Source organism: Mus caroli, chromosome 11 (genome assembly GCF_900094665.2).
Source record: "Mus caroli chromosome 11, CAROLI_EIJ_v1.1, whole genome shotgun sequence".
NCBI lineage: Eukaryota > Metazoa > Chordata > Mammalia > Rodentia > Muridae > Mus > Mus caroli.
Genome location: NC_034580.1, coordinates 96,657,109 through 96,669,900, shown reverse-complemented (window position 1 = coordinate 96,669,900; position 12,792 = coordinate 96,657,109). Strand labels below are relative to the sequence as shown.

At 48.3% G+C, this 12,792-nt stretch overlaps 1 protein-coding gene across 2 annotated transcripts in view; it reads left to right on the top strand.

Moving 5' to 3' along the window:
* Stat5b (signal transducer and activator of transcription 5B) overlaps window positions 1–12,792 on the top strand; it is a 71,674-nt gene that overhangs the window by 53,690 nt on the left and 5,192 nt on the right. For both annotated transcript variants that reach the window (XM_021178221.2, XM_021178220.2), the window contains exons 7-16: window positions 43–194; window positions 613–768; window positions 1,162–1,341; window positions 1,701–1,788; window positions 1,865–1,987; window positions 3,779–3,871; window positions 7,354–7,560; window positions 9,526–9,620; window positions 9,788–9,918; window positions 10,906–11,076. In XM_021178221.2, coding sequence (XP_021033880.1) covers window positions 43–194; window positions 613–768; window positions 1,162–1,341; window positions 1,701–1,788; window positions 1,865–1,987; window positions 3,779–3,871; window positions 7,354–7,560; window positions 9,526–9,620; window positions 9,788–9,918; window positions 10,906–11,076 — 1,396 coding nt within the window. The remainder of the gene's footprint in view (window positions 1–42; window positions 195–612; window positions 769–1,161; window positions 1,342–1,700; window positions 1,789–1,864; window positions 1,988–3,778; window positions 3,872–7,353; window positions 7,561–9,525; window positions 9,621–9,787; window positions 9,919–10,905; window positions 11,077–12,792) is intronic.

Sequence of the window (12,792 nt, the reverse complement as noted above, 5' to 3'; positions counted from 1 at the left end):
GATGCTCGCCGGGAGCCAGAGAGCCGCTGTTCCCTCGCACAGGAGCTGGCTGAGAAGCACCAGAAGACCCTGCAGCTGCTGCGGAAGCAGCAGACCATCATCCTGGACGACGAGCTGATCCAGTGGAAGCGGAGACAGCAGCTGGCCGGGAACGGGGGTCCCCCCGAGGGCAGCCTGGACGTGCTGCAGTCCTGGTGAGGGTGAGAGGTGGGCGGGGTGGGCAGCTTGGGTGAGGATGCCAGCTGCCTCTTCTGTCCCTGCCTTGGCGTGAGCAGCAGATGCCCACTGTCTGTGACAGCTCTCACATTAGCAGTGTCTTGGCTCCCGATGGGACTCGGCTCCTCAGACCTGTGCCACCTCCCACAAGGGACAGTGGTGCCTTGGGATGGGCAGGGCTACCCTTGAGCTGGTTGGTTCCAAGTCCTCTGCTTTTGGAAAGTGGGTCTCTGCTCTGTGCCTGTGCAGGATAGCAGTGGCCAAGGCCAGCACCTTTCTGGGGTGGGGGTTGGGGATGCTTTGGTGGGAAGGAGGAAGAGTAGCATGCATCTTCCTCCCCTAGCCTGGGCTGGAACAGCAGCCACCGTCCCCCTGAAGGCCCCGGGCTCCTTGCAGGTGTGAGAAGCTGGCCGAGATCATCTGGCAGAATCGTCAGCAGATCCGCAGGGCTGAGCACCTATGCCAGCAGCTGCCCATCCCAGGCCCTGTGGAGGAGATGCTGGCTGAGGTCAACGCCACCATCACGGACATCATCTCAGCCCTGGTCACCAGGTGACTGCTGCCTCCTGGCCATGCTCAGAGGGTCATGGCAGTTCCTGGGGTGGGCACGTTGAGGCCCTGGAGCTGTCCAAACCCAGAGCTCTGTCCCCCACCCCCCATTCTTCTTGGCTGCCCCTCCCCTGCCCACTGTGGCTCCATAGCTCTGCTGCTGTGGCTGTCCTGGCCCAGTGTGTGTTGGGGACACTGCGGGAAGCACCATAGCCTCCAGCCCCCTGTCTTCAACCACCATGTCCTCCCCTGGAACAAGGGCAGGCGCCCTCCTCCTCTGCCTGTCTCCCTTCTCCCATTAGGTCCCACAGGAAGCCCCTCCCTCCTAGCTGGCCTCCCAGCTCTCTTCCCTGAGCCAGCATGTGGCAACTGTCTGGTCCCTTGTGTCCCCCGCAGCACATTCATCATCGAGAAGCAGCCTCCTCAGGTCCTGAAGACCCAGACCAAGTTTGCGGCCACCGTGCGCCTGCTGGTGGGGGGGAAGCTGAATGTGCATATGAACCCCCCGCAGGTGAAGGCGACCATCATCAGCGAGCAGCAGGCCAAGTCCCTGCTCAAGAATGAGAACACCCGCAAGTGAGTGTGCCTCAGTGTCCCCTACTTGCCACTCTTCCTTGGTCCATGAGATGGAAGATAAAAATCTTCTCTAAGATCTGTTCTCTGTGACTCTTCTGGACCTGAGAATGAATGTGAGGGCTTTTTATTAAAGATGGCATCATCGCACTAGCAGCAGCAGAGCCATTAGAGCCACTGTGGGTGGGGAAGGGCAGAGGAGAAGGAGGCTCTGGGTTTAGACAGCTCCTGGGCCTAACATGCAGGACATGTTGCAGTGTGGTCTTGGCCTCGTCTTGGTAGCTAAGTTCCTCTAGGTGGCAGCTATTCCCAGTGGCCCCCTTGGTTTTCGGGCTGCAGCTCATCTTCTGTCTGATTTGCAGTGATTACAGCGGCGAGATCCTGAACAACTGTTGTGTCATGGAGTACCACCAGGCCACAGGCACGCTCAGCGCCCACTTCAGAAACATGGTGAGGACTTGGGAGAGGCACAGTGGATGCTCCCTTAGTATCTCGGGCCTCCTCATCTTCTGCTTCTCCTCTGCAGTCCCTGAAACGAATCAAGAGGTCTGACCGCCGTGGTGCAGAGTCAGTAACGGAAGAGAAGTTCACAATCCTGTTTGACTCACAGTTCAGCGTCGGTGGAAACGAGCTGGTCTTTCAAGTCAAGGTAAAACCCTCTCCCTGTCAGCATGGATGCATGTGTGTGTGCAGTGTGTGTGCCTATGTGTAACATGTATGTGGTGTATGTACTCAGTACGCATGCAAATAAATATACAGCACATATGCCATATGTGTAGTCTGTGTATGTGCAGTGTGTATAAAATATATATAGTGTGTTAGTACACATAGTATGAATGGTATATAGATCATGTGCATGTTTATATAATATGTATACAGTTTGTGTGCAATGTGTGTACATGGTGTGTGTATACAGTATGTGTACATGTGTATTGTGCATGTACAGTATATATACACTGTATACCTGTAGCATGTATATATACCTGTACAATGTATATATCGTGTGTTACAGTGTGTCAGTATATACAGTGTGTATAGTATGTATATACTGTGCTTGCATATAGTGTATGACCACAGTGTGTATGTATATTTACAGAGTGGATATGCTGGGTGTGTACCAAGTATATGTGTCAGATGTATTTGTGTGTGCAGTATACATGGGCAGTGTGTGTATGATGTATATATGCAGTATGTGTGTATAGACTATATATAATATAGATGTATGTTCGTTTATACAGTAATTATACAGGGTGTCTTTTCATGCTGGTTTTGTTTTGTTTTATTTTGTTTTGCCAAGAGTTGTAACCACATACTGTCTTCCTTTTCACTGTTGATAATTGGGAAATGGAGAGACCCTTGTCCTCAGACATATTGTTTTTTCAAATCCTCTTTAGGTTCAAACAATAACATACTGAAACAGCTAGATAGAAGCCTGGGACTTAAGTGACTCATGGGAGCCACTCAGTGTAGATGCAGAAAAGGATTGCAGTTTTGTGGTTGTGTGGTTTTATATTTGCTTGTTTAGTGGATTGGGTTTTTTGTTTGTTTTTGAAGTATGGTTTTACTATGTAGCTCCGGCAGCCTAAAACTTACCCTGTAGCCCCAGGCTAGCCTTGATCGCAATGTCCTGCCTCCATGTCGAGTGCTGGGATTGCAAGCAAGTGATGTTTTAGACATTTCTCCCTGTGGCTTTTTCTAGAAGTGTCTCCTTAGCCTTTTTCTTGTTTTCCTCTCTTGTTCTTCATGTATTTGTGAGAAAGTTGTCCCATCCTTCAGAATATCTTAGTGACCTCACCTATACAATATCTACACTTACAGCTAGGCTCTGTGGCACACACTTGTAGTGTTAGTCCCTTGGAGGGCTGAGGCAGGAGGCAGATGCAGATGGATCTCTGTGAGTTCAAGGCCAGCCTGGTCCTCAAGAGTAAGTTTCAGAGCAGGCAAATCTACACAGAGAAACCCTGTCCCAAAAAGCAACCAAAATTTTTTTTTAAATGTTTGGACTAAAAGCTGAGCCTGACAACAGTGTGTGCATGCCTGTGATCCCCGCACTTGAAGAATTAAAAGTAAAATCAGGAGGATCGGGGGTTCAAGGCCAGCCTCAGCTTCATGAGGAATTTGAGATTAGCATATGCTATGGAAACTTTTTTTCTCAAAAAATAAAATAAAAAATACTGATTTGAGGTCAGCCTGAGCTATATAATGATTTGAAGTGAAGATCAGCCTAGACTATAATGGAAGATTTTTTTTCCCAAAAAGGAAAAATTAGTTTGTTAGAGAGTTAGAGAAACAGATAGACAGATGAAATATCTCATCCTCTTAAGTGTATGCCCCAACTGTTCCCGGCGCCACTTCTTTGAGTGTACCACTGAAACTGGGGTGATCAGGAAACCAGACAAAAGAAGAAGAAAGCAACGCTCAGCCCTTCTCTGTCTTCCAGACCTTGTCGCTCCCGGTGGTGGTGATTGTTCACGGCAGCCAGGACAACAATGCCACAGCCACTGTCCTCTGGGACAACGCCTTTGCAGAGCCTGTGAGTGGATTCTGTGGTCTGTGGGTCTTCCCGGTCTCAAGATTGGGGTCATGAATCTCTCCTCTGTGTGTGTGTGTGTGTGTGTGTGTGTGTGTGTGTGAGAGAGAGAGATCTCTCTCACACACACAGTCACACACACACACCCACACACATGGAGGAGGTGGGCATGGGGAGGCAGAATAGAAAATGTGAGAGAGGAAGGGGCTTGACATCCAGACAGGGTTCGAATTCAGACTCTGCCTCCTCCCGTGGTGACCATGGGGAGTTCATTTGCCTGGAACTTGGGTAAAGAGGTGCTCCGTGGCGCCATCACAAAGAGCATCTTCTGTTACACTGAAGATGCTCTGTAATATTTGAATCCTCAGGGAAGCCCTAGATGGTCTGAGGCCTTTCCTAGAGTTTACTGTACCTGAGAACTTGCCTGCCTCAGTCCTTTGACAGTAAATACGGATGACATCTGATGCTCTGCCCAGGGCTCATGAAGAGTGACGTGCTTTGTCTGAAGGAACAGATAATCATGTTGTAGGTTTATGTCCCCCTACCCCCAAAGCAGAATTACCCTAGCCTGCTAATAAGCATTTGTACTCTCTTATTCTCTCTCCTTCCCTCCCCTTCTCTTCCCCACCTCCCCCTCCCCATCTCCAACAATGTCTCTTGATATATTCCAGGCTAGTGTTGAACTCACTGTGCAGCCAAGAACCCCTAGCCTTCTTGCCTTTCTCCTCTTTACAAGTGATGCCATCACAGATATTCACCAGCCAAGCTCACTTTTTATGGGGTACTGGGCCTAGACCCCAGAGCCTTGGGCATGCTGGGCAAGCATTCTACTAGCTAAACTGTAATCCCCAGCCCATGATGAGCACTTTCAGAATGTCTCCATGAGGAGGGTCCCTATTGCACGCTGTTAGAAGAACTCTCAGAAGCATGATAAAAGTGTCGTCGTTATTCGACACATCCAAGTCTGTCTTTCTCTAGTGTGAGACTCTTGGCTCTTCAACTGTCATCTTTAGAGAACCGGGCTTTATTGCAAAGGCAGGGTTTTTATGAGATCTTCCCTGTGTGTGCTGCAAAAGCAGAGTTTAGACTCCTTAAAAAAAAAAAAAAAAAAAAAAAAAAAAGCCACAGCACACTGCCTTCAAAGCCTTATGGATTAGATTGCTTCACCTCCATCCCTGTTGTCCACAAAGCTTTCTGTAACCTTGACGTGCCCTGCAATGTGTAACCGGTAGGGTATCTTGTCCAAATAATATGAAATTTTTTACATTCTCAGTGATGCTGATGACTAGGATATCTTGAATGCTATTTAAAAATAAATACAGAAAGCTTGATAGAGTGGTCCATCTCAGTACTTGGGCAGCCAGGACTACATAGAAAAACCCTGTCTCAGGAAGGAGAGAGAGAGGTGTTATGCGTGTTGGAATCCAGCTGTGATTCTGGGCCCTCCGTTTCCTCCCTCTCAGGGTATCTAGACACCACTGTATGCTGGGATTTATTCGGGATGGGCTTGTATGCTTTGTATGCATACACACTTTATTCGGGGTGAACCAGGGCTGTGTATATGAACCTAGGAGAGTGGAAAGGGGTTCTTCTTAAAGTGAAATTACATTGGCTGAGGCTTGGGGGTACCTCATTTGCATGGAGAGGCATTCCTTGAATTTCACCATGGATTATGTGACCTCCACCAGACAGAGTATGGTTTGGGCTCCCCAGATCAGAAGAAGAGGAAGCCCTGCTTAGAGAAGGTCGTTTTTTTTGTGTTTTTTGGGGGGGGGTTTTGTTTGTTTGTTTGTTTTTTTTGAGACAGAGTTTTTCTGTGTAGCCCTGGCTGTCCTGAAACTCACTCTGTAGACCAGGCTGGCCTCGAACTCAGAAATCCGCCTGCCTCTGCCTCCCAAGTGCTGGGATTAAAGGCATGCACCACCACGCCCGGCTGGTTGTTCTTCATTTTACACCAAGCTCAGGGAAGCTGTCCGGACATGGTAGACTATATACCCTTAGTAGTGAGGTACAACAGACAGACAGACAGATAGACAGACAGACAGATGATAGGTAGTCCCCTGAACAGTCATGGTAATGCACTCCTGTAATCTTAGCCCTTGGGAGGTAGAGTCAGAAGGATCAGAATTTCATGGTTATCCTGGCTATATATTAATTTCAAGTTCAAGGCCAGATTGGCCTGCATGAGACCTATCCCCAACTAAGAAAGGGGTTTGGGGGGATGGCTTAGTAAAGTGCTTGCCATGCAAATATGGAGACCTGAGTTTTTATATTTTATTTTATACATGTGAGAGTTTTGCCTGCATGTATATGTGTGTACCATGTTGTGCCTGTGGCCCATGAGGCAGAAGAGAGCATCAGATCCCCTGGAACTGGAGTTACAGGATGATTGTGACCTGCCGTGTGGGTGCTGCAAAAACACCCAGTGCTCTTCATCACTTGAGCTATCTCTCCAGCCCCAATAATAAATTTTAAAAAGTAGAGAACTCATGAAAAAGACACCTGAGGTTGACCTCTGACCTCCACCTATGTGCACATATGTGCTTCACCCTCACACACCCCCACAGAGAGGGGAGGAGGAAGGAAGCAGGAAGGTGAAGAGAGAGGAAGTCCCCTCTCCTGGCCATCTTGGTCACTACCCTGTGTGGTGCGAACACCAGACCACATCCCTCTGGCCCTAACTGTACCCTCGTACCTACTGACCAGCCAGCTGAATAGAATGAGAGGCAGTGTATTACAAGTTCATATTCTAACTGTTTCTCAATCAAGTTGCCAACTAGAAACTTTCCACTCCTCCATGCCAAGTTGCTTCACTGTGAGCTAGAGTTCTTGGCAGGTGTCAGGGGCAAGCAAGTGTTATACTTGGGGCTGCACATGTGTGGGCCCCCCCCTCTCTTCTGCTCACTTAGAAAGCCAGGCTTGTCTGTCTGACTGCCTTCTCTCTCTCTCTCTCTCTCTCTCTCTCTCTCTCTCTCTCTCTCTCTCTCTCTCTCTCTCTCTCTCTCTCTCTCTCTCTTTAAAATAGGGTCTCACATAGCCCAGGCTGACCTCAAACGCTATGTGGTAAAGAATGACCTAGAACTCCTGAACCTCCCTCTCTCCCAGGTGCTAAGGTCACAGGCGTGGGCCACCACACCTACCCATGTTTTCACTATCTAAATCTTCCAGTGAATCCAGACCATGAGCCAAAACTTGGTGGTACTTTGCTCTGCCGCTATTTATTAGAACCAGAAGCTGACCACAGGGTCAGTAGCTCCTAAGCCAGCACCGGTAAGGCAGGGTGGCCCTGCAGCTGTGTCATGAATGAGGACGTTAAAGTAGAGCCTTGTGTGTCTCTCAGAACAGGGCATCCCATGAATGTCTGAATCTGCTCAGGTTTGGCAAGACAAACGCAACTCCTTCCAGCCGCTGCTGCTTTCCTTTTGTGGCTTGAGAGAACCAATCAAACAACTGCTCTCTTAGAGGCTGGCTTCTCTCCCTCTCAGGGCAGGGTGCCATTTGCCGTGCCTGACAAGGTGCTGTGGCCGCAGCTGTGTGAAGCGCTCAACATGAAATTCAAGGCTGAAGTACAGAGCAACCGGGGCTTGACCAAGGAGAACCTCGTGTTCCTGGCACAGAAACTGTTCAACATCAGCAGCAACCACCTCGAGGACTACAACAGCATGTCCGTGTCCTGGTCCCAGTTCAACCGGGTGAGTGGCCGGCTGCCAGTCACTCTTACTCCAACCTTTCCAAATGTCTGCCTCCTGGAGTTTCCCTGCCCTGGGCCCCTGTTCTTCCTATTTCTCATGCGCTCTACCCAAGGTCACAGAAACATCTGTGTAGATGAACAGTTTGAGAGTCAGGTCTCACATAGAGTGACATCTTTGCTTTGTGTCTGTGAGCTGGGCCCTGTGGGCACTTAATGCATTTCTTCCTCTATAAAAGAAACAGTGTAGGCTGGAGAGACGGCTCAGTGGTTAAGAGCACTGACTGCTCTTCCAGAGGTCCTGAGTTCAAATCCCAGCAACCACATGGTGGCTCATAGCCATCTGTAACAAGATCCGATGCCCTCTTCTGTAGTGTCTGAAGACAGCTACAGTGTGCTTACATATAGTAAAAAAATAAAAATAAATAAAGGAAACAGTGAAGCAAATGTAAGCCAAGCTCAGCACAGGCTTCTGAGAAACCCTCAGGTACGGACAAAGGAAATGTTTCTTCAAGTCACAGCTTTGATTTTCAGTTAAACTTCTCCCTGCTCTGTCTGTAATCCAGAGATCCAGATGCCCTTAATTCAGAAAGCTCATGGCTTCTGAATGGTTCTGGACCCAATCGGCGGTCGTCAGAGGAGGTCAGGAAAACAGGCCGCAGTGGTCTACCTTTGCCATTGTGGTAAAGCCCCTGCCTCCCACAGAACCTGGTTACTGTACTTGGCTGATAATTACTAGGAATGTGTGTATGATGTCAGCCTCTGTGGCTTAGTGTGATCTAATTCAGGTCAGATCTATGAACCCACCCTGCATCTTGTTAAAAAGTGTAAGCTCTGATTCATAGCAGGTCCGGGGCGAGCCTGGAAAAATGTGCATATCTCAGAATCTCCCAGGGGACACTGGTGCTGCTTGTCTCAGACCACAGAAATGGCCAGAGGCGAGTCCACCAAATCTAGCAGGATCCCCTGGGGGTACCAGCTCTGTGGCTTTTATCCCTCCCTTCTCGCTTTCCCTCCTTGCTCTGTCCCTGAGACTGTAAGATGACTTGGTAACAGGCAGGCAGGCATGTTTGCATGCTTCTTTTCCATCTGAAGTGTCTGTACGTAGCCTGGGCTGCCCATAACAAAGCACAAGCCAGGCTTTGAAGCTTTTTGCTTTATTCAGAGTGCTGACAGTGTGGAAGTTGGAGCCAAATCTGCCTTCCCGTCTTTTCCTCATGCATTTTTATAGAGAAGCTGAAAGGGGGGAAAAAAATCAATTCAGAGTCCAGTTTTATTCTTCTTGTGGCTGGGCCCCCAGAATTCAGTCTTAGGATTCTGGTAGATGGTCCTTAGAGTTCAGTCTTATCCTCCCAGCATCTGGCTCTTGTCCCTACGATTCCTGCTCCCCTCTTTGCCATCTTGCTCTATGTGACGGGGAGGGGGAGGGGGAGGGGGGAATTCACATATACCAAGGCCACTGGGTTTTATTTATTTTATTGTATTATTCTGTATGTGGGTGTTTAGCCCCCATGTTTGTCTGTGTACCACATGTATGCAGTGCCCTAGAACTGGAGTTATGGATGGTCGTGAACCATCATGTGGGTGCTGGGGGATTGAACCCCAGTCTGCTGCAAGAACAAGTGCTCTTAACTGCTGAGCCATCTCTCTAGCTCCAGAGCTGTTGCTTTTAGGCACTGGGAGGACTCCACTTGAACTTGAGCCCACTGAGGTTGCTGGGTCTCTAGGGAGATGACGTAGCATCACATATACCAAGGCCACTGAGTCTTGTGTGCCTCCTGGGTGACGTCTAGACTTAAAGTTAATTCAGAACAAGACAGCCCTTAGCAGGCTGCATGTGGAAGGTGTTTGTACAAAGCCCAGGACAAGTGTCCCCTACAACAGACTCTGAAGTGCCTCTGCCATATGCAGCTGATATTCTAATGGTCACTGTGGCTCTCTTCCCGTTCACTCTCGTGTCCCCAACCAGGAGAATTTGCCAGGACGGAATTACACTTTCTGGCAGTGGTTTGACGGCGTGATGGAAGTATTGAAAAAACATCTCAAGCCTCACTGGAATGATGGGTGAGAATCATCTTTATAATACATTGCCAAGGCTGATCTTGAGCTCAAGCAATCCTCCTGCCTCGGTCTCCCAAGTAGCTGTGGCTGCCATTATCTATAAGTCAGTATGAAAATCCATAGGTTTTTCTCTCTGACATTGTCATCCTCTGCTTCTGACTCTGACCCAGGGCTATCCTGGGTTTCGTGAACAAGCAACAGGCCCACGACCTGCTCATCAACAAGCCGGACGGGACCTTCCTGCTGCGTTTCAGCGACTCAGAAATCGGGGGCATCACCATTGCTTGGAAGTTTGACTCTCGTGAGTGCCTCGCCCTTTTTTGAGACAGGGTTTGGCTTTGTGTCCCAAGTCAGCTGCTTTGTCACGAGATGACTCTAACACATCTTACTGAGAATATATTGTTTGTTGGAGACAGACCTAATTACAAGAATCGCTAACATAGCCATGACACAACTGCTCGGAAGGCAGCCTGTGAGCAACCTTATTATGGGAAATGCTGAATTGTAGCCCTAGCATGGGTGTCGGGCAGAGTCGCTGCCACTTCCCTTTTGAAACGTTTGCCTATTGTTACTCAGCCTGGCGCTCCTTTTAGCCCTTCTGTGGCTCCAAGATTCTCTAATTAATGCCAGGTGTTGCTGCTAACATTGCCACCTAAGAATGTCCATTCCTTCCTTAGTCTGGCCCTCACACTGAAGTAGAGTAGCTTGTTACTTTGTCTATTCTGTGTTTTAAACATTCTACCTGCTTGTTCTAGCTCTTAGGCTTTCCCTGGCTGCGGGTGTGCTTCCTAGAAAATGAGACTGGGGGTTCCCTAAGAGCTACTTCTTTTCTTTCCCTTATTTATTTTATTGTATTATTCTGTATGTGGGTGTTTGGCCCCCATGTTTGTCTGTGTACCACATGTATGCAGTGCCCTAGAACTGGAGTTATGGATGGTCATGAACCATCATGTGGGTGCTGGGGATTGAACCCCAGTCTGCTGCAAGAACAAGTGCTCTTAAGTGCTGAGCCATCTCTCTAGCTCCAGGGCTGTTGCTTTTAGGCACTGGGAGGACTCCACTTGAACTTGAGCCCACTGAGGTCGCTGGGTCTCTAGGGGAATGATGTAGCATCTGCTTATGTACTGAGACATCCAAGAAGTCCCTGTTGGCATCCCGAGGCGATCTGGGGATGAGCATTTCTGGTGGCGTGACTTCAGTGTGGGGCTTAAATCTTCAGTGTGTGGACTTTAAGATCTCACATTTGGAAACCATGGTTAGAATGTGGTTGTTCTGTTTATTGATCCAGAGGAGAGAATGTTTTGGAATCTGATGCCTTTTACCACTAGAGACTTCTCTATCCGGTCCCTCGCTGACCGCCTGGGGGACCTGAATTACCTCATATATGTGTTTCCTGATCGGCCAAAGGATGAAGTATATTCTAAGTACTACACACCGGTCCCGTGTGAGCCCGCAACTGGTGAGTGTCCATCTACAGTGGGTTTTGTTTGGGTTTTTGCTAGTGTGTGTGTGTGTGTGTGTGTGTACATACATTTGTATGGGGGTGGTGTGTGTGCATATGCATGGATGTTCAAATCTCTTTCCTGCACAAAACCCAAACAGCACCCCACTGGACTTCAGGCAATACCCAGGGCAGATGTCTGCAGTGTCTGTCAATGAAAACGCTTCTGCCTCCCAAACGCTGAGGTTAAAGTCGCACCGCACCGTTCCTGGCCAAAATAGTCCATATTGTCGTAAAATTCTTAGGAAATACACAAATTCGTGAGAAAGTAAGACTTCACACACATCTAGAGGCTAGCTCTGTAGACTGCTCTGTAGCGTTCTTGAACAGTCTGTAAACCTGTGGTCTGTTCTCTCCCTGGATTCTTGGGCTGCTGTTGTCTGGTCAGAGAGGGAAAGCAGCAAGCAGCAGGGGGGGGGGGTGGACCGGGCGGGGGGAGTCCTGTTTACTTAGCAGTGGATTCCCTGAAGAGCAGTAAAGTAGAAGTGAAGGGGGAGGCATGGTGGGGAGCGGGGATCCATCTCTCCTGAGGGGTCAGAGGAGGTTTCTGAGGAAGTGACACGTGAATAGACTTGAACAAAGTAAGGAAACTGGCTTTGCAGAGACCCAGAGGACAAGCATCCTAGGCTGAGAGAGAAAGCCGAGCTGGGGTGGCTGAAAAGCTCCCCAGAGCCCGGAGGCTGCCTCCAGCCAATCAGGAAGTTGGTGATGGGAACTGAGGCCAGGGCACCTCAGTAATGGAGGCCGGGGTGAAAGGTCAAAGCGTGCATAATCCTAAGTGCCCTGATTATACACACACACACACACACACACACACACACACACAGAGTTGCAGGGCAGTAATGCGTTCGTGTGTGTAGCACTGTCTTCAGGATTGCACAGGACTCCATCACCTAGTGGCTCTCAAAGATCTCGCTTAGGCAATTGAGATTCTTAGTATTTAATTTACTTCATTTTCACTTATGACTGATACTGAGATAACCTAGTACACGTATCTTGTTCAACTATTCCTTCAGATAAATTCCTAAGCAGAATTAGGTCAAAGGGCATATGCTTTTTAAGCTTTTTTTTTTTTTTTTTTTTGATGCATCCAAAACTGCATTCAAAAAGCCAAATTCACATTTCCCCACAGCTATCTGTTGGACATCTGCTTCTCTGTCTTTTTGCCAACCACAGGAGAGCCTCCATTCATGTCTGCCAGTCTGGTTGGCATGAAAATGGTACATTATAAGTCCTGTGTGTATTTATCTGATTCTAGGCAACCTTTGCACATGATGATTAATAATTCCAGATTAATTAGCATGGTAGCAGAAGCTAGCTTTTGCTGGATGTCTCTGAGCTTCCTATAGTATCCGTCTTAGTCACTGTTCTACCACTGTAGAGAGACACCGTGACCAAGGCAGCTCTTACAAAGGAAAACATTTCATTGAGAGCTGGCTTATAGTATGACTAGAACTCCTCTTTTACAGGAAACTGAGGCATAGGGAAATCAAATAATTTGCCAAAGATCCCATGACTGGGAAGGGGCCAAGCTAGGGTTTCAGCTTGGTTTAGCTCCTGAACCTAGATTCTTCATCCACCAATGGCCAGCTCTGGCCATTGATAACTTTTTTTCTGTGAAAAACATGTTTGTATTTCTTCCTTGGTTTTTTTAAGTTATATTTGTTTTTTTTT